Consider the following 24,416-nt stretch of genomic DNA (forward strand, 5'->3'; position numbering starts at 1 on the left):
CTTGCGGTATTCTCTGACAGTCCCCCTCGCTATCTGCAACTCCACCAATCTTAGTATCATCTGCAAACTTGCTAATCAGACCACCTATACCTTCCTCCAGGTCATTTATGTAGATCACAAACAACAGTGGTCCAAGCACGGATCCCTGTGGAACACCACTAATCACCCTTCTCCATTTTGAGACACTCCCTTCCACCACTACTCTCTGTCTCCTGTTGCCCAGCCAGTTCTTTATCCATCTAGCTAGTACACCCTGAACCCCATGCGACTTCACTTTTTCCATTAACCTGCCATGGGAAACTTTTATCAACCGCCTCACTGAAGTCCATGTATATGACATCTACAGCCCTTCCCTCATCAATTAACTTTGTCACTTCCTCAAAGAATTCTATTAGGTTTGTAAGACATGACCTTCCCTGCACAAAACCATGCTGCCTATCACTGATAAGTCTATTTTCTTCCAGATGTGAATAGATCCTATCCCTCAGTATCTTCTCCAACAGTTTGCCTACCACTGACGTCAAGCTCACAGGTCTATAGTTCCCTGGATTATCCCTGCTACCCTTCTTAAACAAAGGGAAAACATTAGCAATTCTCCAGTCCTCCGGGACCTCACCCGTGCTCAAGGATGCTGCAAAGATATCTGCTAAGGCCCCAGCTATTTCGTCCCTCGCTTCCCTCAGTAACCTGGGATAGATCCCATCCGGACCTGGGGACTTGTCCACCTTAATGCTTTTTAGAATACCCAAAACCTCCCCCTTCCTTATGCCAACTTGACCTAGAGTATTTCGACATCCATCCCTAGCCTCAACATCCGTCATGTCCCTCTCCTTGGTGAATACCGATGCAAAGTACTCATTAAGAATCTCACCCATTTCCTGACTCCATACATAAATTCCCTCTTTTGTCTTTGAGTGGGCCAATCCTTTCTCTAGTTACCCTCTTGCTCCTTATATACGAATAAAAGGCTTTGGGATTTTCCTTAACCCTGTTAGCCAAAGATATTTCATGACCCCTTTTAGCTCTCTTTATTGCGCATTTGAGATTTGTCCTACTTTCCCGATATTCCTCCAAAGCTTCATCAGTTTTACGTCGCCTGGATCTTATGTATGCTTCCTTTTTCATCTTGGCTAGTCTCACAATTCCACCCGTCATCCATGGTTCCCTAATCTTGCCATTTCTATCCCTCATTTTCACAGGGACATGTCTGTCCTGCACTCTAATCAACCTTTCCTTAAAAGACTCCCACATTTCAAATGTGGATTTACCCTTAAACAGCTGCTCCCAATTCACATTCCCTAGCTCCTGCCGAATTTTATTATACTTGGCCTTTCCCCAATTTAGCACTCTTCCTTTCGGACCACTCTCGTCTTTGTCCATGAGTATTCTAAAACTTACAGAATTGTGATCGGTATTCCCAAAGTAATCACCGACTGAAACTTCAACCACCTGGCTGGGATCATTCCCCAATACCAGGTCCAGTATGGCCCCTTCCCGAGTTGGACTATTTACATACTGCTCTAAAAAACTCTCCTGGATGCTCCTTACAAATTCTGCTCCATCTACGCCTCCAACACTGCATGAGTCCCATTCAATGTTGGGGAAGTTAAAACCTCCCAACACGACCACCCTTTTGCTCCTACATTTTTCTATAATCTGTCTACATATTTGTACCTCTACTTCACGCTCGCTTTTGGGAGGCCTGTAGTAAAGTCCCAACAATGTTACTGCACCCTTCCTATTTCTTAGCTCTACCCATATTGCCTCAGTGCTCAAATCCTCCATAGTGCCCTCCTTAATCACAGCTGTGATATCATCTCTGACCAGTAATGCAACTCCTCCACCTCTTTTACCTCTCTCTCTATCCCTCCTGAAGCATCTATACCTAATGCCCTCTCTCAGTCGTGCTCTCACAAGGTGGCCGTAACCAGCACAGCCAGAGATTCCCCAGTGTGAATAAGAGATTGGAGGCCTGGGTAGATCAGTAGGAACCATGTACCTGGGCTGCTGAGCTAGCATTGGCTGAAGTCGGTGTGTCTCCATGGAAATGAGAGCAGAGAAACTATGGGAACTGGGTATCATATTTCTTTACAAGTGGCATTGGTTGCAGGATGAGCTTGTTCCAGTAATGTCCATGCACTGACTCAACTATGTGATCTCTTGTAGGACTTGACAGTGGATGATGCTCACATCAAGACTATCAACAGCCTGGCCACCCGGCTGGAGAAGCAGAATAGAGATGACATTGGGACTGTTCAGCGACGCAAGCAGCAGCTGAATGCAAGGTCAGCCTGACGCCTTCATCCTCCCATCTCAAACAGGCATAAACAACTCTTCATTCTCCACCACTGCCAGTCCTCACGTCACAGCTAGCCTACACAAAAATAGGTGGAGGATCTCTGAGGGGTCCAAGGTTCTTTTCTGATCTGTGCTTACTTGGCTGTGGAGCCACTATAGTTGAGGCATTGGTTGACCTTAAAGGGGTGGGGCAGGGATGAAGTCAGCTCGGGTCCCTTCTCCTGATCCTGCTGGAAAGTAATTGTGTTGATATTGAATGAGGGCAAATTAACATCCCATTGACCCGAAAGCTGGAATGTCCCACTTCAGCGGAAACTGGGCATTGCATCCGTCCATTCATTCTGTACCTAACCCCTGCAGCCTCCAACTCACTTAAGTTCCAGCTTCTTAGCAGGATTCTGATTGGTGTCCTTCCCAGAGCGGGAGAGAGAAGACGTTCACTGAAGAAAAGTAAGGCGGCACAGTGGTTAGCACTGCTGTGGAGTCACTACAATTGAGGCTTTGGTTGACCTTAAAGGTGTGGGGCAGGGAGGAAATCAGATTTGGTCCATGCTCCTGATCATAAGCTAGTAAACCCTGCTGTGATGGGTTCAATTCTAGCCTTGGGTGACTGTCTGTGTGGAGTTTGCACTTTCTCCCCGTGTCTGCATGGATTTACTCCGGGTGTTCCGGTTTCCTCCCGCAGTTCAAAGATGTGCCATGCTAGATTTCCCCTTAGTGACAAAAAAAGGTTAGGTGGGGTTCTAGCGATAGGACGGGAGAGTGGGTCTAGGTAGTGTACTCTTTCAGAGAGGGTCGGTGCAGGCTCAATGGGCCGAATGGCCACCTCCTGCATTGTAGTGATTCTATGATGGCCTGTAATTGATTCCAGGAGCAGATTTAATTTTCAATTCTCTTTATCCACCCAGAATTGATTTGAAGTATTTTTCTTGTTCTCCCTTACTGTCCCATTTGAACATGCCCAGCCCATCACTTCCAACAGAAATTCCTGGAAGTGGTGATTGCCAGGGAAAGATGACAGAACTATTGCCCTCCTTGTGATCCTCCTCTGCTTGCTGGAGTTAGACTGGCAATCCAATCAAAATCCTCTTGTTCGGTGCTTAATGTCGTGAGTGAAAAAATGACCAACTGGTTGAGTGGGCAGCAAGGTGGCACAGTGGTTAGCATTGCCGCCTCACAGCGCCAGAGACCTGGGTTTGATTCTGACCTTGGATGATATGTGGAGTTTGTGCATTCTCCCCGAATCTACGTGAGTTTCCCCCAGGTGCTCCAGGTTCCTCCCACATTCCAAAGATGTGCAGGTGGATTGGCTATGCTGAATGGCCCCTTAGCTTCCAAAGGTCAGGTGGGGTTACTGGGATGGGGCAGAGGAAGGGGTGCAGGTAAGGTGCTCTTTTGGAGGGTTGGTGCATACTCGATGGGCCGACATGTGGATATGATTCGTACCGCCCACAAATATTTTTCCCCCCCCGCCCCACACACACACACACACACACACACACACACACACACCCTGCTCATCCTCGTCATTGTCACGTGGGCTCCATGCACAGGGCAGCACGATGGTGCAGTGGTTGGCACTGCTGCCTCACTGCGCCAAGGTCCCAGGCTAGATCCCGGCTCTGTGTCACTGTCTGTGTAGAGTTTGCGCACACACCGCGTGTTTGCTGGGTTTCGACCCCACAGCTCAAAATATGTGCAGGCTAGGTGGATTGACCTCACTAAATTTTCCCTTAATTGGAAAAAATGAATTGGGTACTCTAAATTTATTTATTTTTTAAAATGTGGGCCCTATGCACCACTTTAAATTGGATGAGGCTTAACCTCCCACACTACGAGGACGTGTTCACCCTACGCAAGGCCTGTGCCCAAGTCCTGACCCGCGTCTCCACTCCCAGCTCCTCCTCTCACTTGCGCTTGATCTCCTCCACTGGAGCACACTCCCTCTCCATCAGTTGCTTGTATATATCTGACACCCTCCCCTCCCCTATTTCGCCCTCCAATAAGAGCTTGTTCTGCAGCCTGGAGCCAGCAGCCCTGGGAAGGCCAGTGCCTCCCTCCTCATAAAATCCTGAACCTGCAGTTACCTAAAACCATTCCCCTTGGGCAACTGCTACAATTCCTCCAACTCCTCCAGCACCGCAAATATGCTCCCTATAAAGAAGTTCCTAAAGTACTCTATCCCCACCTGCCCCCACCCCGGAACCTCTCATCCAGCCCCTCCGGCACAAACCTATGGTTGTCACAAATCGGACCCAGAATGACATGCCCTCCAGCCTAACATGTGGCCTGCACTGACCCCGCACCCTTAATGCCGGCACCACCACTGGACTCATGGAGTAGCTGGCCGGTGAGAACAGAAGAGGTGCCAATAACAAAGGTCTCAAACTCGTTCCCCTACATGACACCACCTCCACCTATCCCCAGACCGACTCTCCACCACAGATAATTCCTTCACCATCGCAATTTTCGCCGCCCAATAATAGTTTATCAGATTCAGCAACACCAGCTCCCCCTCACCCCAACACCAAGGCACCCGCCTCACCCGTGGGGTCTTGCTGACTCATGCAAATCCTGAAATTATCCCATGGGGATAAAGATAAAGGAGGGTCTGGAACACGAAGAGAAACCTGGGCAGCACCGTCATTTTCACCGTGCTGGCGACAGTGGCAACACATCCGGGCCGGGGCCTACCCTGCCTACATCGCACCCATGCCATCCATCACCTCCCTCAACCTAATCAGGGTCCCCAGCCCCTGAACCCTCTCCCCCTCCACCTTGGAGATCTTCAACCCATCCAGGAAGCGCAACTGCTGCGTCCCCTCCTCCCCATCGGCTCCGACTCATACAGCCTCCTCTAGAAGGAATCGACTGCCCCACTCACCCCCATCGGGTCTGTCACTACCTTACCCCTCTCATCCCTCGCTCTACCGATTTCTCTCGCAGCTGCCTGCTTCATCAACTGGTGGGACAGCTTCCTACTCGCCTTCTTCCTGTATTCATGCACTGCCCCTCCGGCCATCCGTAACTGCCCCACCGCCTTCCCCGTGGCCACTAATCCAAACTCCATCTGGTGCCTCTGCCTCTCCCTTAACATTCCCTCCTCCAGCGCCACCGATTTCCTCTGATCCACTCTCAAAATCCCGTCTACCAGCCTTGCCCTCTCGTCCCACTGGACTCGCTGCCTGTGCACTCGAATCAAAATAAATTCCCCCCCTAACAGCCGCCTTTACTGCTTCCCACAGTGTGGCAGCTGTGACCTGCCCCATGTCGTTCAACTTCGCATATCTCTGAATGGCAGCCCTCACCCGCTCATGCACACTCTCAACCGCCAACAGCCCCACATCTAACCTCCACTGCGGCCATTGGGCCTCCCCACGAACCACCCGCAAATCCAACTAATGCACAGCATGGTCAGAAACCACAATTGTCGTCTCAAAGTTGGAGAAGATGCTTTATTGTGAATTTGTTCTGTCTTCAGAGCTTAACTTACAGCTACCTCAAATGCTGCCTGCCTATGTGTCTTGCTCCCAGTTCTCCCTTCTGTGAAGTGTCCTCACTTCCTGTCCCTCTGTATTTATAGCTCTCCCGTGCTCCCTCTAGTGCTTGCTCAGTTGTATTGCATCTACACTGATACACAATCACCACAACACCTGGTACACATGGGAGAAGTATGAAAACTCACCTTCTTCACAAATCCAGGGTTTTTATCTGAATCCCCAGAATGCGGAGTTTAACAAGTCACCTTTCAGGATTTTCATCAGTCACATGCCCCATGTTATAGGGCTTCCAATGGTGCACCATTTCATAGGGCTTCCCATGGTGCACCATTTCATAGGGCTTCCCATGGTGCACAGGGATATCCACGGTGCCCCATCTCACAGGGATATCCACGGTGCACCATTTCACAGGGATATCCACGGTGCACCATTTCACAGGGATATCCACGGTGCACCATCTCACAGGGATATCCACGGTGCACCATTTCACAGGGATATCCACGGTGCACCATTTCACAGGGATATCCACAGTGCACCATTTCACAGGGATATCCACAGTGCACCATTTCACAGGGATATCCACAGTGCACCATTTCACAGGGATATCCACAGTGCACCATCTCACAGGGATATCCACAGTGCACCATCTCACAGGGATATCCACGGTGCACCATTTCACAGGGATATCCACGGTGCACCATTTCACAGGGATATCCACAGTGCACCATCTCACAGGGATATCCACAGTGCACCATCTCACAGGGATATCCACAGTGCACCATCTCACAGGGATATCCACAGTGCACCATTTCACAGGGATAGCCACGGTGAACCATTTCACAGGGATATCCACAGGGCACCATCTCACAGGGATATCCATGGTGCACCATCTCACAGGGATATCCACAGTGCACCATTTCACAGGGATATCCACGGTGCACCATCTCACAGGGATATCCACGGTGCACCATCTCACAGGGATATCCACGGTGCACCATCTCACAGGGATATCCACAGTGCACTATCTCACAGGGATATCCACGGTGCACCATTTCACAGGGATATCCACAGTGAACCATCTCACAGGGATATCCACAGTGCACCATCTCACAGGGATATCCACGGTGCACCATCTCACAGGGATATCCATGGTGCACCATTTCACAGGGATCCACAGTGCACCATTTCACAGGGATGTCCACAGTGCACCATCTCACAGGGATATCCACAGTGCACCATTTCACAGGGATATCCACAGGGCACCATCTCACAGGGATATCCACAGTGCACCATCTCACAGGGATATCCACAGTGCACCATCTCACGGGGATATCCACGGTGCACCATTTCACAGGGATATCCACAGTGCACCATTTCACAGGGATATCCACAGTGCACCATCTCACAGGGATATCCACGGTGCACCATCTCACGGGGATATCCACGGTGCACCATTTCACAGGGATATCCACGGTGCACCATTTCACAGGGCTTCCCACGGTGCACCATTTCACAGGGCTTCCCACGGTGCACCATTTCACAGGGATATCCACAGTGCACCATCTCACAGGGATATCCACGGTGCACCATCTCACAGGGATATCCACGGTGCACCATTTCACAGGGATCCACAGTGCACCATTTCACAGGGATATCCACAGTGCACCATTTCACAGGGATATCCACAGTGCACCATTTCACAGGGATATCCACAGGGCACCATCTCACAGGGATATCCACAGTGCACCATCTCACAGGGATATCCACAGTGCACCATCTCACGGGGATATCCACGGTGCACCATTTCACAGGGATATCCACAGTGCACCATTTCACAGGGATATCCACAGTGCACCATCTCACAGGGATATCCACGGTGCACCATCTCACGGGGATATCCACGGTGCACCATTTCACAGGGATATCCACGGTGCACCATTTCACAGGGATATCCACGGTGCACCATTTCACAGGGATATCCACAGTGAACCATCTCACAGGGATATCCACAGGGCACCATCTCACAGGGATATCCACAGTGAACCATCTCACAGGGATATCCACAGTGAACCATCTCACAGGGATATCCACAGGGCACCATCTCACAGGGATATCCACAGTGCACCATCTCACAGGGATATCCACAGTGCACCATTTCACAGGGATATCCACAGTGCACCATTTCACAGGGATATCCACAGTGCACCATCTCACAGGGATATCCACAGTGCACCATCTCACAGGGATCCACAGTGCACCATCTCACAGGGATATCCACAGTGCACCATTTCACAGGGATATCCACAGTGCACCATCTCACAGGGATATCCACAGTGCACCATTTCACAGGGATATCCACAGTGCACCATTTCACAGGGATATCCACAGTGCACCATCTCACAGGGATATCCACAGTGCACCATTTCACAGGGCTTCCCACAGTGCACCATCTCACAGGGATATCCACAGTGCACCATTTCACAGGGATATCCACAGGGCACCATTTCACAGGGCTTCCCACAGTGCACCATTTCACAGGGATATCCACGGTGCACCATCTCACAGGGATATCCACAGTGCACCATTTCACAGGGATATCCACAGGGCACCATTTCACAGGGCTTCCCACAGTGCACCATCTCACAGGGATATCCACGGTGCACCATCTCACAGGGATATCCACAGTGCACCATTTCACAGGGCTTCCCACAGTGCACCATTTCACAGGGATATCCACGGTGCACCATTTCACAGGGCTTCCCACAGTGCACCATCTCACAGGGATATCCACAGTGCACCATTTCACAGGGATATCCACAGTGCACCATTTCACAGGGCTTCCCACAGTGCACCATTTCACAGGGCTTCCCACAGTGCACCATTTCACAGGGCGTCCCACAGTGCACCATTTCACAGGGCTTCCCACAGTGCACCATTTCACAGGGCTTCCCACAGTGCACCATTTCACAGGGATATCCACACCGTACCTCAGACTTCACCTTTCTTAAAGAAGTATAGGAGTTGATCAGTTGAATCTTCACCTTATGACATCATGTTGATTGCTGTTACTGAGTTAATAATGTACAGATGACCCCAAGTTTACATCTTATAGTCAATTTCTTTATTTTACGAGGAGTTGAAGCAAGACTAATGAGTCACTAATTTTTACCCCTTCTCCCCAATTGAGCATCAGCATCATATTTGCCTTTTTCGCAATCTAATCTTAAACCTCTCTCCCCAATGTGTAGTGACTTGTACATAATGGTAAACTGTGCCCCAATTTGATCTTCCTTGGTCTTCTACGATCAATCCTTGGGATTTACGTGTTGTGACTGCCTGTCTTGGACATCCGTTTTATTTGTATTGACGTCATTGAGCAATAACAGATCAGCAGTCCATTTATACAGTAACTTAATTTCTTTGCCGGTAAAATCAAAAGAAAATGGGGTGTAGAGTAAAACAGGCTATAATTTACTTTCCGGGATTTTGTTCTCTTTCAGAAGACCTATTGATTGTGCCTTGGTGATCCTCGGTTTACTATATTCTTGTCCCAGTACTGTCTGCATTGTCCGTCTGCCTGCTCAGAGTGGTGTGCCATTTAATGTTGTGCTATCTCTTACTTCAGGTGGAACAATTTCCAGGGAAATCTGAATAAGTACAAGAAAAAACTGGCAGAGGCGCTGGAGGTTCATGTCTTAATCAGAGAGATGGATGAAATTAAGGAAAGAATGGGTGAAAAGGTGAGGGCTATGATATTGGGCTGCACCATAGTCCTGCCAGCACTGGATGGGGAGGAATCCAGCTCTGGGTTAACTTGCTGAAATGAGGCCAGGTTTATGGGCAGATGATCCTTCAATGACTAATTCCCTGTGAGGGGTACATCTTGAATGAGGGAAATATCTGAAGATCAGCTAGTGAGTGACCATGAAATGGTTTGAGAATCTAATGGTCCCAGAACCTCTGGACCATTGAGGGGTCACGAGAAATGCAGTAGGAAAGGAGTTGAAAGCTGAATGTCCTGCCCTCTGAATGTGCATTCTAATATTTGTAGGGAATCATAGAATCCCTGCAATGCAGAAGGAGGCCATTTGGCCCATCAAGTCTGTACTGACCCTTTGATCGAGCACCCTACCTAAGCCCACACCCCCACCCTGTACCTGTAACCCACCTTTCCTTTGGATACAAAGGGGAAATTTAGCATGGCCTATCTACCTAACCTGTACATTTTTGGACTGTGGGAGGAAACCCAGAGGAAACCCACGCAGATCCGGGGAGAATGTGCAACTCCACCCAGTCGCCCGAGGCCGGAATTGAACCTGACTCCCTGGCGCTGCGAGGAAGCAGTGCTAACCACTGTGCTATGCCATACTGGTCGGTTTGTTATTTCCCCAGTTGACATGCTCTGGTTTGCATGTAAGCTGGTTTCCCTGGGCCCACTTGGATGAGGGCAGCACGGTAGCATTGTGGATAGCGCAATTGCTTCACAGCTCCAGGGTCCCAGGATCAATTCCGGCTTGCGTCACTGTCTGTGCGGAGTCTGCACATCCTCCCCGTGTGTGCGTGGGTTTCCTCCGGGTGCTCCGGTTTCCTCCCACAGTCCAAAGATGTGCAGGTTAGGTGGATTGGCCATAATAAATTGCCCTTAGTGTCCAAAATTGCCCTTAGTGTTGGGTTGGGTTACTGGGTTATGGGGATAGGGTGGAGGTGTTGACCTTGGGTAGGGTGCTCTTTCCAAGAGTGGGTGGAGATTCGATGGGCCGAATGGCCTCCTTCTGCACTGTAAATTCTATGAAAAGATTCTATGAGTCACTCGCAAAGGATCCCACATCTTGGTTTGAGAAGAGCAATCCCACTAACTGCCTATTTCTGTTGACAGAGTGTGTTGATGCAAGGCCTAGACTATGGCCGGGATGTGGAAAGTGTAGAAAAACTGATGAGGAGACAGAAAGAAACTGAACTGGAAATCACAGTCGTCCAGGACAAGGCAGAGGTGAGGCTACAACTTGAACACAACTTTCTGATTCAGAGGCATCACTGTACTACATCTGATACTTCTATTAAAGAACCTCAGCTACTGGAAGCACAGATTGAAAATGAAGGGTTGGGGTATTGGTTGTGATTTCTTATTGAAAGGAAATGTCAAACGGTTCCGCCTTCAATGTCAGAAGGCCCACCTCCACCACAGCAGCTGGAACACAAAGTTTCTCTTGATTCTGCACCGATCTCCTTTTCCTGGGACCACCTCACCCTTTTGCTGCCCTTGACCCCATCATATTTCTCACCCACATGACCCCCCCCCCCACACAGCAACACCATCCAAAAACGCAGTGTTAGTCTCCACATGTACTCAGATGATATCCAGCTCAATCTCATCACCACGTCTCTCAACCCTTTCACTGTCTCTAAATTATTGGACTGCTTATCCGAAATCAGGACTGCATGGACAAAGCTTACCTCCAACTAAATACAGGGAAAACTGAATCGATTATCTTCAGTCCCCGCTATGAACTTGTTCCCTTACCACTAACTCCATCCTTCTCCCTGGCAACTGTCTGAGACCTCAAGCATACGTTTTGCAACCTTGGTGTAATATTTGACCTTGAGGTAAGCTTCCAACTATCTATCTCTGCTGTTGCTAGGATCCGTCTATTTCCACTTCTGGAACATTTCCACACCTGCCTCAGTTCAGCTGCTGCTCAAACCTTTGTTCATACCTTTCTTATCTCCAGACTTGACTATTCCAACATACACCTGGCTGACTATGTTCTACCTTCTATGTATGTGAGGTCCTTCAAAACTGCCCGAAAGCTAACTCTCATCAAGCCCCAATCATTCATTGGCCCTGTGTTCACTGACCTATACTGGTTCCTGGTTAAGTAACGCCTTGATTTTAAGGGCGGAATTCGCCCAAGCCCTGCCAGCATGTTTAATGGTGGGCATGGGGGAGAAGATAACAGGAGGCCCAGAAATCGGTTTCATGTCAGGGTGAATTTACAGCACATGGGATTTTACGCTATTACCCACCATGGTAGTCTCTCTCTCTCCCCAACCCACACACACACACACACACACAATGTCAGTGAGAAAACACACCAATGTGAAACACGTTCAGAACAACGTGGTATGCAGATATCAACACCTGGGGCTGCATCCAGAGTTCAGGATGGAGGCCACTCACAACCCTGGAACATGATATCAGTGGGTCGGGGGGAGCATCTACAGGTGGACCTTCCAAATTAGGTGTCCTGGAGGGGGCCCATCTTCCAGCCTCAAAATGTTCCTGGAGATCCATATTCATTCTCAGGAGGCCTATCTTCACGTCTCAGACTGCTCCCAGAGATCTGTCGCCATTTTCGGACGGCCCACCTTCTTTCTTCAATAGGGAGTCAATGATGTTGGGTGCCTTTTCAATATACATCCCATTCAGACCTGCCCCGCCACTGAATACAGTGTAAAACACACGGGTGCATAATTAGTTAGATTGGGGGCAGAAAATTTGGTGTGTTTTCCTGTCGCCCTCCTCATTGGGAAACACTCCATGTTCCTGCCCCGCAGCGGCACTCAATCTCAAAATGGGAGATGTCTGCCCGGAAACTCTGAAATCCCTCCTTGGCCTTGTCCCTGCTGAACTCTGTCCTCCTCAACTTTGCAACCCTCTGGGATCTCTGCATTTCTCCAGTGCTGACGTCTTGAACATCCCAGATTTTAATCACTCCACCATTGTTGATCGAGCCTCCAGATGCCAAAACCCTAAAGGTCAAGAATTTCTTTCTCTCTCTCTCCTCCTTTAAAACATACGTCTTTGGCCAAGTCTTTGGTCATAGAATCATAGAATCCCTACCGTGCAGAAGGAGGCCTTTCAGCCCATAATCTGCACTGACCTTCTGAACGAGCACCCCACCTAGGAACACTCCCCCGCCCTATCCCCATAACCCCACCTAATCCACACATCTTTGGACACTAAGGGGCAATTTAGCATGGCCAATTCACCTAGCCTGCACATCTTTGGTCACTTGCCCTAATATCCCATTTTGTGACCCAGTGTCAAATTTTGTTTGACAATGTCCCGTGAAGCATCTTAAAAGACTTTATCACTTTGATGGTGCTATAGAAATATAAGTTGCTGTTGTTGGAATTGTACAAGCTTAAGGTTGTGTATCTGGAAAAGGTGCTGGAACTTAAAGCCAGGGATCTCAGCAAGTACCAATCCCCAATCTGTGATCAGCTCAGCCTGAAGCAAGGAGAGATGCAGGAGAGCTGGCTTCGGCTGCAGAAGGAAGCCAAATTGCGGTGAGTAAAATAATTTTTGATACACAGTCAAAATGAACAGAAGAAGGTGGCACAGTGGTTAGCATTGTTGCTTCACAGCGCCAGGGTCCCAGGTTCAATTCCCAACTTGGATCACTGTCTGCGGAGTCTGCATGTTCTCCCTGTGTCTTCGTGGGTTTCCTCCGGGCGCTCCGGTTTCCTCCCACTAGTCCCGAAAGACGTGCTGTTGGGTAATTTGGACATCCTGAATTCTCCCTCAGTGTACCCGAACAGGCACCGGAGTGTGGCGATTAGGGGCTTTTCACAGTAACTTCATTGCAGTGTTAATGTAAGCCGACTTGTAACAATAACGATTATTATTATTAATAAGGAAAGAACTTGCATTTCTGCAGTAGCTTCTGCAATTTTAGGTTAATCTCCAGGGCTTTACAGTCAGTAAAGTACTTTTGAAGAACAGCTATATGATTAATGACCAGATAATCTATTTTTGTGATATTGATTCAGGGAATAATATTGGGGAAAATGCCCCTGCTCTTGCTCAAATAGTGCCAACATGATATTTTACATTCACCCGCGAGCAGGCAGGGTATCAGTTTACCATCTCATCTACAAAACCTCCTACTGGCTAAAACCCAGGAGAGGAGTCTGGGAGTTTAAGCGGCGAGCATGGTAAAACAAAATATTGTAGTGGTTCCCAACCAGTGTGCGTGACAGTGTGCTGTGAAGACCCCCAAAGTGTGCCGCAAGAAAAGATTACAAATGGTTCAAAATTCATGTAATTAAACTAAAACTAACCTTTGTCTTCAGCTCTGTAGTTGGCATCTCCAAGACCCAATGAATCTTGGGCCTCCTGCGCATGCACTGGCTGGGAAAGAGCCGCAGAGGCGTGGTTTAGAGTCTTTACATTGACCAGGTCCATTCACATGACCAACGGGACTTGGAGCTCAAGGCAAATGTCCCATGCACCTGCACAAAAAGTGAAAACTCAAAAAGGGTGCAAAAATCCTGGTAGAAACCAGAGAGACAGGGAGAGGTTAAAAAAAACAGGAGAGGGGACAGGGAGAAGTTAAAAGCTAAGTTCCCAGTAAGCGAAGAAGGCAGAGAACATAGTAAAATTTTCTTGTAGAGGCGTGCCATGACATATAAAAGGTTGGGAACCACTGGGGCATCACGGTGGTACAACGGTTAGCACGGCTGCCTCACAACGCCAGGGTCCCAGGTTCAATTCTTGGGTGACTGTCGGTGTGGACTTTGCACTTTCACTCCGTGTTTGCGTGGGTTTTCTCCGGGTGCTCCGGTTTCCTCCCACAGTCCGCTTGGGTGAATTGCAGGTTAGGTGTATTGGTCATGCTAAAATTGCCCCTTAGTGTCCAATGATGCGCAAATTAGGTGAGGTTACTGGTATAGAGCACGGGAATGGGCCCTTTCAGAGGGACGATGCAAACTCGATGGGTCGAATGGCCTCCTGCACTGTAGAGTTTCTATGATTCCAGTGTGCAGCAGCAGTGGAACGCACAGTGATAGATCTGAAATCTAAAACATTACATTCTAAATTGCAATCTCAGTTACAGTTAGAGTTTCATCTTCAATCACTACCTTAGTTACAGTCTTAACTTTATGTGGATAAAATGTGAAGATGTCATGTTTTCAGCTCGGTACATTGAGTTTTTTGTCATTTCTTGCTTTAGTTGTTGACTTTAGTTTCAGCTGATTTCTCATTTCCGCAGAGGGGAGAAGCTGGAAGCCTCATACCAGCTGCAGAAGTTTAACAGGACTGTCCGGGAGCTGATGGACTGGGCACAGTGGATGAAAACACTGATGGGAAAAGGGAACCTGCCCAAGAGTAAGCAAGAGGCAGAGAGCATGATAGAGGAGCACCAAGAGCGAAAGGCAAGGACAAAGTCTCGGATCTGATTGAATTATCTCCATGTAGCACACAGCTGGGACATAACAAAATCCTGACAGCTGCTGCTCAGGAATGCCTGCACTCGGTCAGGTTTAGTTCCTCTTAAAATCAACAGTTTTAGTTTCATTAGCTCCTGATTCTATTGTGCTGCATAGATTTCTTCATTAAACCACTTGATAAACTACAAATAATGAAAAGCAAAATGCTATGGATGCTGAAAATCTGAATTAAAAATGAAAAATGCTGCAAATGTTTTCAGCAGTTTCCGTTTTTGCCCCAATAAATGTGGTCTGCAATGAAGAAATTGGTGCAAGGAGGTTGTGAAAAACATCGGGCTGGATTCTCCACCAGCGTATTCACCAGCCCGCGGGGTTCCCGGTGGCGTGGGGCGGCCATAATGGGAAATCCCATTGGCAGGTGGCAGGAACGGAGAATCCCACTGTCGGTGAGGGCACGTCGCCCAGGAAATGTGGCTGGTGGACCGGAGAATCCTGCCCCTTGTGAGTGACAGGATACACTCAATCCTGTTGCTGTCAGGACATTGTGTAGCTGGATTGTGGCAGAGTGGTAATGTTATTAATCTAGAGGCCTGGATTAATCGAGACATGAGGTCAAATCTCACCACGACACATGGAGGAATCTGCAATAGAAAGCTAGTCTTTGACCATAAGGCGTAAGAGCCATTCGGCCCATTAAGTCTGCTCCGCATTTCAATGAGATCATGGCTGATGCGATATAATCCTCAGGTCTACTTTCCCACCTTCTCCCCATAACCCTTCATTCCCTTACTAATTAAAAATTTGGTTATCTCAGCCTTGAACATGCTTAACGACCTGGACTCAACAGCCCTCTGCGGTAAAGAATTCCACAGATCCACTACCCTCTGAGAGAAGAAATTCCTCCTCATCTCGGTCTTAAATGGGAGACCCCTTACTCTGAGATTATGGCGTCTGGTCCTAGACTTTCCCACAAGAGGAAATATCCTTTCAGCATCTACCCTGTCAAGCTGCCTAAAGGCAGCTTTCATACCTCCTCCTTGGCCTGGTGGTCGGCTGGTACTTGACCTCACTCGTTGGTCTCTGATGTTCTAGGGCAGGCTCCTGTCATCTGGGTCTTTCCTGGGCTGGTGCTCTCACAGCCATGCATCCGTGACGGCAGCAATGGCCAGATAGATAGCTAGTATGGCAGGCTGAGCTCCAAATCCCATTTCTATGAGGGGGGGGAGGAACCGGAGACTGTCATCAAGAAGATGCTTCCGTTGACCATCCAAACCCCCTGAATTACCTGGTCATCCTGAGTTTACATTCTCACCATTCCTCCCCACCCAGTCCTCCCCACGGCCCAGCCCCTTCTAGATTATGTACTTGACACTGCAGCCCTGTCCCCATAGTGACTTGCACCCGGTCCTTGATGTGCAAAGCCCATATCCTCGCTTCGCCACCCTTCCCGGCCAAACGTGGTACCGATGGCAGGTCTTAGCGATGGGGTCTACTGTGAGTCTTCCAATGAGTAGGCCTTGTGTCTTCCCACCAGAACAGTGGCAGCTGGTTGTGTGGTGGAGATGTTGATACTGTGTAGGCATGTGACCCTGTCCCAACTGGTGTGCGGGAATGTCCTACCAATGGTGGTGGTGGGAGGGGGGGGGGGGGGGGGGTGACAATACTAGTACACCACAACCTCCTCTATCTTTTCCCTGTCTTTATTTATTCCTTAGACTGAGATCCAGGCCAGAGTGGAGCGTTTCAATGCTATCAACAATGTTGCTGTTGAACTAGTGGCTGCAGGACACTATGCATCGCCAGACATCAGGCAGTCCCTTGCCAAAGTGGAAGAGACCTGGACCACTCTGAACAAGGCTTGGCAGGAGCGTAGCACCAGGCTGGCAGAAGCCAGTGATCTGCAGGTATAGGCGGGCAAGGAGAGGGTACATACCATGTTCATATTATTAAACTATTAATGAAAGTGGATTTTCGGCAGGAAATTGCTCAGTTACCCACTGGGAATTAGAGAAAAGTGTGCTGCATGCAATGTAAGCAGCCATGGATCCCAATGGGTAGGAGGGAACTTGAGGTTACTCAGACCAGGTGGCTGGAGTATACTACACAGCATGAACCTAACTCCATAACCGGTCCTACGGCAAGTGAATTCTTAAGACGTTGTTCATCCGCAGGTCCTCACAGAGGATGTGGAATAGCTCACTGGATTTTCCATAAGCAATCTCTGAGGAACGCTTTGGGGAAAAAAAATCAATGCAGTTCCCGGGCACGATTCAGCGGACTCGAGTTAAAGTCCGTCGTGGCTACAGTGCCGAGAAACACCTGCTATCCAACGGCACTTTGCCATTTAATTGGCCTTGGGGAGTTCCAGCTCACCAGCAGGAAAGGCTTCTCACAGATTGGGTGGCATTTTGTCCGGCAGCCCGATCTCATCTCTTCTCCCCCACCACCCCCACAACCTCCTCTGTTCAGCATAATAGCACTGGCTTCCTGGGAGTGAATGAAGTGACTTATCTGGTCGGCAGTATCTGAAGATGTGAGGTGTGATATGACTTGGGGGTGGGAGGGGGTGGAAACGATCTCAAAATCTAAATAGTGCACTTGGTGCTGTTGCATTGCTGCCAAAATGCACCTGTATTCCTGATTTGTTTATGATATGGTGATACCCTGTGCTTTGCAGATATTCTATGGTTATGTGGAGCAAAGTGAGAGTTGGCTGAGCAACAAGGAGGCATTCCTGGCTAATGAAGACAAAGGGGTAGGTTTCTCACCAATAAACAGCAACTTCGTGGGATTGGACACAGATTGGGATCACAATTGAACACATAGTAAAGGAATGGAAAGGCAACTTGATGCACCTGAACAGACAGTTCAGACAGTATGCTACTTGTTCCTTACAAGTTTGTGCTCATCAACATCATTGACATTAGTCCTGGGGAAAGCATCATTTCCAATTCAGACAACCACTGTCCATCATACATTCCCCGTAGGTGCAACGTGGATTAGACCTAGAGGGTGCGATTTAAAAGGAAAAAAAAAATCAGAGTTCGCTTTTGAGTGCTTATAGCAGCGCCGAGAAACACCCCACTATTCAACAGCACTGTGCCTTTTATTGTTACAACATTTCCTGCACTGGCAAACTCAGCTCGCTAGTGCAGGAAGAGTATTCGTAGATCAGGGTCTCGATCTGTCAACCCCTTTCAGCATCCCCGCCGTGACTTCCAGAATCCCCCCACTGAATTCAACTTACCTCTTCCAGGGTCCTCATGTTCCCCCTCACTCCACCTCTTTAGGGAGGTGACCTCTGGCACAGGCAACCTGGCAGTCCCCTTTCAGTCTGACAGTGCCACCCAGTCACCCTGCCAAGGTGGTAGTGCCAGGGTGCCTGGGCAATAGTGCCAAGATACAAGGCTGGCAGTGCTAAGGTGCCCATGTGCCAGCAGGAGTGCCAGGGTACCACCCTCTCAGAGCCCAACCACACAGGAGCCTCCAGTGCCATGGGGGGCCCCCACCCACACAGGTGCCGGGACAACTGGTCCATGTTTGTGTAGACCAGTACTAAACTCGCCTGGTCAGAGGCCTCACTGGGGAGGCTGTTATCTCCCAGGCCTCGGCAGAAGTAAGCACAGATATATTTAAATTCACCTAATGGGCCCACTGAGGGCGAGATCCAGATACAACCTCGTTGCGAGTCGGGTATTATTACAGGAACATGGGGGATATTAAGGTGCAACAAGGCCAGTAAATCTCTTCCCCCCCCCCCCCCGAAATCAAGCCTCAAAGTGAAAGCATCCCCAACTAAGTCCTTGATTTTCTTCAATGTTCTAAAAATCTGTTTTAACAATACAATGAGTTGTATTCACGGTCCTGTTCCAGGATTCCCTGCCGAGTGTGGAGAACTTGCAGCAGAAACATGAACAGTTTGAGAAGACGGTGGAAGCTCAGCTAGAAAAGGTGAACATGATGGAGAGGTTTGGGCTGCAGCTGAAGCAGAACAAACACTCAGGCTGTGCACAGATCACCCTGAAGTGCCAAGGAGTTCTACACAGGTATTTAATGTAGCACTTGTATATAAAGATTATGTTTAGAATGTTCTGCAGCTTATTATAGGATCACTGGGATATTAAACAGTGAGATATTATTGCAGGAACATGGGGGATATTAAACAGCGGGAATTATTATAGGGTCACTGGGATATTAAAAAGTGCAATATTTATACAGGAACAGGGGAGATGTTAAACAGTGGGATATTATTACAGGATCATTGGGATGTTAAACAGTGGGGTATTATTACAGAAACATGGGGGCTACTAAACAGTGCTAACTCACCCACATGTTTCTGTAAATAATACCCTACTGTTTAATATCCCAATGCTCCTGTAATTAATACCTGTAATACAGCAGCATTGGGATATTAAACAGTGGGGTATTATTACAGAAATATGGGAGATAGTAACCAGTGGGGTTTAATTACAGGAACATGGGGGATATTAAATAGTGGGGTATTATTACAACAACAGCAGGATCACAATGGAACAGATATGGGCCAGTCAGTCCCTCAAACTGGTTACACCATTTTGTTTTTAAAAGGAATTTAGAGTACCCAATCCATTTTTTCCAGTTAAGGGGCGATTTAGCGTGGCCAATCCACCTACCCTGCACATCTTTGGGTTATGGGGCGAAACCCACGCAAACATGGGGAGAATGTGCAAACTCCACACAGACATGTGACCCAGAGCCGGGATTGAACCTGGGACCTCGGCACCGTGAGGCAGCAGTGCTACCCACTGCACCACCGTGCTGTCCCTTTCCACCATTTAGTTGATACCATGGCTGATTTTTGCCATAATTCAATCTGTCTGCCTTAATTCCATACTCCTTAACACTACTACCTAACAAATATCAATCAATCTCGATTTGAAATTTGCATTTGACCCCACAGCCTCAGCAGCTTTTTGGATCGAGGGTTCCAGATTTCCACTACTGTTTGTGTGAACAAGTGCTTCCTGACTGAAAAGGCATATTGAGAGGTTATTGCGGCAGAACGATGGCACAGTGGTTAGCATTGCTGCCTCACACCTCCGATTCCGACCTCGAGTGACTGCGTGGAGTTTGCACGTTCTCCCCATATCTGCGTGGGTTTCCTCCGGGTGCTCCGGTTTCCACCCACAGTCCAAAGATGTGCAGATTAGGTGAAATGGCCATGATCAATTGCCTCTTGGTGTCCAAGGGAATGGGCCTTGGTTAAGGGTGCTCTATCGATGGGCCAAATGGCCTCCTGCACTGTAGGGATTCGATAAGTTAATGGGGACATTTGTAGCAGAGTATTTTCTAAAAAGTGGGATGCTGGGAATTTTGAAGGAACAGTGAGATTAATACATGAACAGCTCTAATTAAGTTGTGCCTCTTTGTACTGGATTTCCCCCACCAAATAAATGGTTTCTTTTGAACTACCTTATCAATTAATCATCTTAAACATCTCAAACAGATCACGCGTTGATCTATAAGCCTAGTCTGTAGAGCCTGTCCTCCCAATTTACCTGTTTTAACCCCAGTACAATATTGATGAATCGTATTGCATCCTCTTCTAGGCCAGTATTTCCTTCCTGAAAGATGGTGCTCAAAACTGAATACAGTATTCTAGATAAAAACTAATTACTGCGGATTCTGGAATCTGAAACAAAAACAGAAAATGCTGGACAATCTCAGCATGTCTGACAGCATCTGTGGAGAGAGAAGTGAGCTAACGTTTTGAGTCTGGCTGACTCCTTGTCAAAGCTGTATTCTAGATGGGGTTGAAACAGAACTGAGCACAGTTTTCCGGTCATCATCTAACTAAAACTAAAAACATTACTCCAAATGGGGTCTAACCAGAGCTAAACACAGTAGTCCAGACACAGTCCAACCAGAACTAAAGAAAGTATTCTTTTCTTCGGCGATCACTCGCTAACGAGTATGATTGTCCACCTGTGAAATTCCGTGTTACTGGTCATGGGTTCTGTGGGTTCTTGCATGGCTGTTGAGTCGATCCTAGAGCCGCATCTTCGACCGCATACTTGGCAGGTGTGTCCGGGAGGTTGGGACCAGTCCCTGGACATTAGATTTCTGGTATTTCTTTCTCAGGCACCTTTTCCAGGCCTCCTCTTGCCGTCTGGTGTCTTCAAAGAATTGTGTCCCTTTAATCAGGAGGTTCTTCCAAGTAGGGTCTTTTCTGAGCAAGGGACTAGAGTATAGTTGACGCATTGATGCGATGTTGCATTTCTTGAGGTAAGCCTTCAAGGTACCTTTGATGCACTTCCTATGTCCTCTTGTTCGAAAGCCTTCCTTGAGTTGGGCAAAGATGATTTGCTTCAGCAGTCGGGACTTTGACATCCTGAGCACATGGCCGGCACAGCGGAGTTGGTTTCAGATGATCATGGACTAGATGCTGGTGCTCTTGGTTTCTTCAAGGACATTGATGTTAGTACACCGGTCCTCCCAGCTGATGCGGGGAATCCGTGTCAGACCGCGTTGATGGTACCTTTCCAGGGCATTGAGGTGCCGTCTGTACGTAGTCCAAGTTTCTGAGCTGTAAAAGATTTCTTGAGGTTGAGGCTGAGACCGATTCTTTGGTATGCTTCTGTGAAGGTGTCAAGCATGGCTTGGAGATTCTCTTCTGAGAGAGTGGAGATGGCAATGTCACCTGTATCCTTAAGCTCCCTGAGCGATTACAGTGTCGTTTACTTCCTGGATTTTAATTGGTTAAAGTTGAAAAGTTTTCCATCCACCCTGTAGTCAATGTCCACACCACTGGGAAGCTTGCTCTTGACAAGATGAAGGATGGTGGCGATGAAGATGGAGAAAAGGGTGGGGGCAATGACACGTCCCTGTTCAACTCCAGTCTTGTCCTCAAAGGTTTCTGTCAGTGAATCGCCTATATCTTGTCTTGGAGGAGTCGGAGGTTGATAAATATTCCTGGACAGCTGGCTTTTGTCAGGGTCCTTCATAGCACTTCCCAGTTTACTGAGTCTAAAGCCTTGGTCGGATCGATGGATAATGTTGCTCTGGGCATTTCTATCAGACAGTACGCCAGACACTATCTAACCAGAACTAAACACAGTACTCCAGACACGGTCTAACCAGAACTAAACACAGTACTCCAGACATGGTCTAAACAGAACTAAACCAAGTACTCCAGACACTATCTAACCAGAACTAAACACAATACTCCAGACACGGTCTAACCAGACACGGTCTAACCAGAACTAAACACAGTACTCCAGACACTGTCTAACCAGAACTAAACACAGTACTCCAGACACGGTCTAACCAGAACTAAACACAATACTCCAGACACGGTCTAACCAGACACTGTCTAACCAGAACTAAACCAAGTACTCCAGACACTATCTAACCAGAACTAAACACAATACTCCAGACACGGTCTAACCAGACACGGTCTAACCAGAACTAAACCAAGTACTCCAGACACTATCTAACCAGAACTAAACACAATACTCCAGACACGGTCTAACCAGACACGGTCTAACCAGAACTAAACACAGTACTCCAGACACTGTCTAACCAGAACTAAACACAGTACTCCAGACACGGTCAAACCAGAACTAAACACAGTACTCCAGACACGGTCTAACCAGAACTAAACACAGTACTCCAGACACGGTCTAACCAGAACTAAACACAGTACTCCAGACACTATCTAACCAGAACGGTCTAACCAGAACTAAACACAGTACTCCAGACACGGTCTAACCAGAACTAAACACAGTACTCCAGACACTATCTAACCAGAACGGTCTAACCAGAACTAAACACAGTACTCCAGACACGGTCTAACCAGAACTAAACACAGTACTCCAGACACTATCTAACCAGAACTAAACACAGTACTCCAGACACGGTCTAACCAGAACGGTCTAACCAGAACTAAACACAGTACTCCAGACATTGTCTAACCAGAACGAAACACCATACTCCAGACATGGTATAACCAGAACAAAACACAGTATTCCAGACAATATCTAACCAGAACTAAAGACAGTACTCCAGACATTGGATAGTATTCTCCATTATGGCACACTGGGCTGGATTCTGCGATTTGGAAACTATGTCCTGACGCCGGTGTGGGATCAGTGGCGTTTTACGACTGAAAAAATGGTGCAAAATGACTACCGATCCTCCATCTGGTGAGAGGCTAACAGGCACACCGCGTAGAGCACCCTGCTCTAGCTGCCGATAAGACCAGAGAGTTGACGGGTCTGTGGCCGCGCATGCGCACGGCGGCGGCCTACAGCGGCAACATGGCGCCGGCTGCCTGCGGACCCGGCCTGCCAAATAGTGCCCCCCTTTGGACAAGCTTGTCAACCCCTGACCACCCCCATCAATGCCCCCAGTACCTGCCAATCCTTGGACAGGCTTTCCACCCCCGGACCACCGCCCCACTAGTGCCCCCAGTCCCCGCCAAAGCCCCACTGCCCGTGGATCAGCTGCCCCCGACTGTGGCAGCGCTGGACTCCGTCCGCAGCCGCCACGCCGAGTTCCCGACAAAAATAGCATGAATGACCCACACCGTCGGGAACTCGGCCCATCGGGGGCGGAGCATCATGGGGAGGGCCTCGGGTAGCGTCCTGAGGCTGTCCATTCGGCGTGCCGCGCACTCCTAGAGTACACCGTTTTGAAGGGGGCGGAGCATCGCAAAAGCGGCACCATCCCCCGATTTCGGTGCCAACATAGATTCTACCGGCGATATCCGAACGTGATTTCGGCGTCAAAGACCAGAGAATCCCGCCCTAAGTATTGACGCTGGGGCAGGATTTGTCGACTTTCATGACAGCAAAACTGCCACCGAACCTTAATTGATTCAGCGACTGTGGAGGAGTTTGCACCGGTTCCGCGTGGAACACAATCGATTCCAATGAAAAACGGTGCGAGATTCTCTGTGTCCGTGATTGACACCCTGAAGGCTGACACGTTGCAGCTACATATACACATTACAATCCCCACACACACTCATCCCAGCCAAAAAGGTGGTACTGGAGTGCACCCATACAGCTGGGTCGGTTGGGGTCATAGGGCAATTTGGGGGTGGCTTGGGGGACACCAGACGACCTGTGGTCCTAAGTTCACAGTGGGCTGTCAGTGGCATACATAACTGCATGGCTGCCTTTCCGGCCGCGGCAATGGTATTCCATGCCCGTCCACCCTGACCTGGCGAGCTTGGGAACAAACCTCTTGATTTTTTTTTCAAAGGATTTAGCGAGAATTGAAACCATCATCTGAAGTCGGGATGGCACGGTGGCACACAGTGCCACGGTGGCCAAGGACCCAGATTCAATTCCGGCCTTGGGTGACTGTCTGTATGGAGTTTTACTTTCTCCCTGTGTCTGTGTGGGTTTCCTTCAGGTACTCCGGTTTCCTCACACAGTTCTAAGATATCCAGGTTAGGTG

At 48.6% G+C, this 24,416-nt stretch overlaps 1 protein-coding gene across 1 annotated transcript in view; it reads left to right on the top strand.

Annotated features, from left to right (window-relative positions):
- The window catches only part of sptbn5 (spectrin, beta, non-erythrocytic 5), a 332,093-nt gene that overhangs the window by 206,005 nt on the left and 101,672 nt on the right, over positions 1-24,416 (top strand). The window contains exons 41-48 of the mRNA XM_038790252.1: positions 2,167-2,285; positions 9,424-9,538; positions 10,675-10,788; positions 12,967-13,088; positions 14,795-14,957; positions 16,688-16,876; positions 17,650-17,727; positions 18,846-19,018. Of these exons, the coding sequence (XP_038646180.1) occupies positions 2,167-2,285; positions 9,424-9,538; positions 10,675-10,788; positions 12,967-13,088; positions 14,795-14,957; positions 16,688-16,876; positions 17,650-17,727; positions 18,846-19,018 (1,073 nt within the window). The remainder of the gene's footprint in view (positions 1-2,166; positions 2,286-9,423; positions 9,539-10,674; positions 10,789-12,966; positions 13,089-14,794; positions 14,958-16,687; positions 16,877-17,649; positions 17,728-18,845; positions 19,019-24,416) is intronic.

Source organism: Scyliorhinus canicula, chromosome 2 (genome assembly GCF_902713615.1).
Source record: "Scyliorhinus canicula chromosome 2, sScyCan1.1, whole genome shotgun sequence".
NCBI classification, from domain to species: Eukaryota; Metazoa; Chordata; class Chondrichthyes; order Carcharhiniformes; family Scyliorhinidae; genus Scyliorhinus; species Scyliorhinus canicula.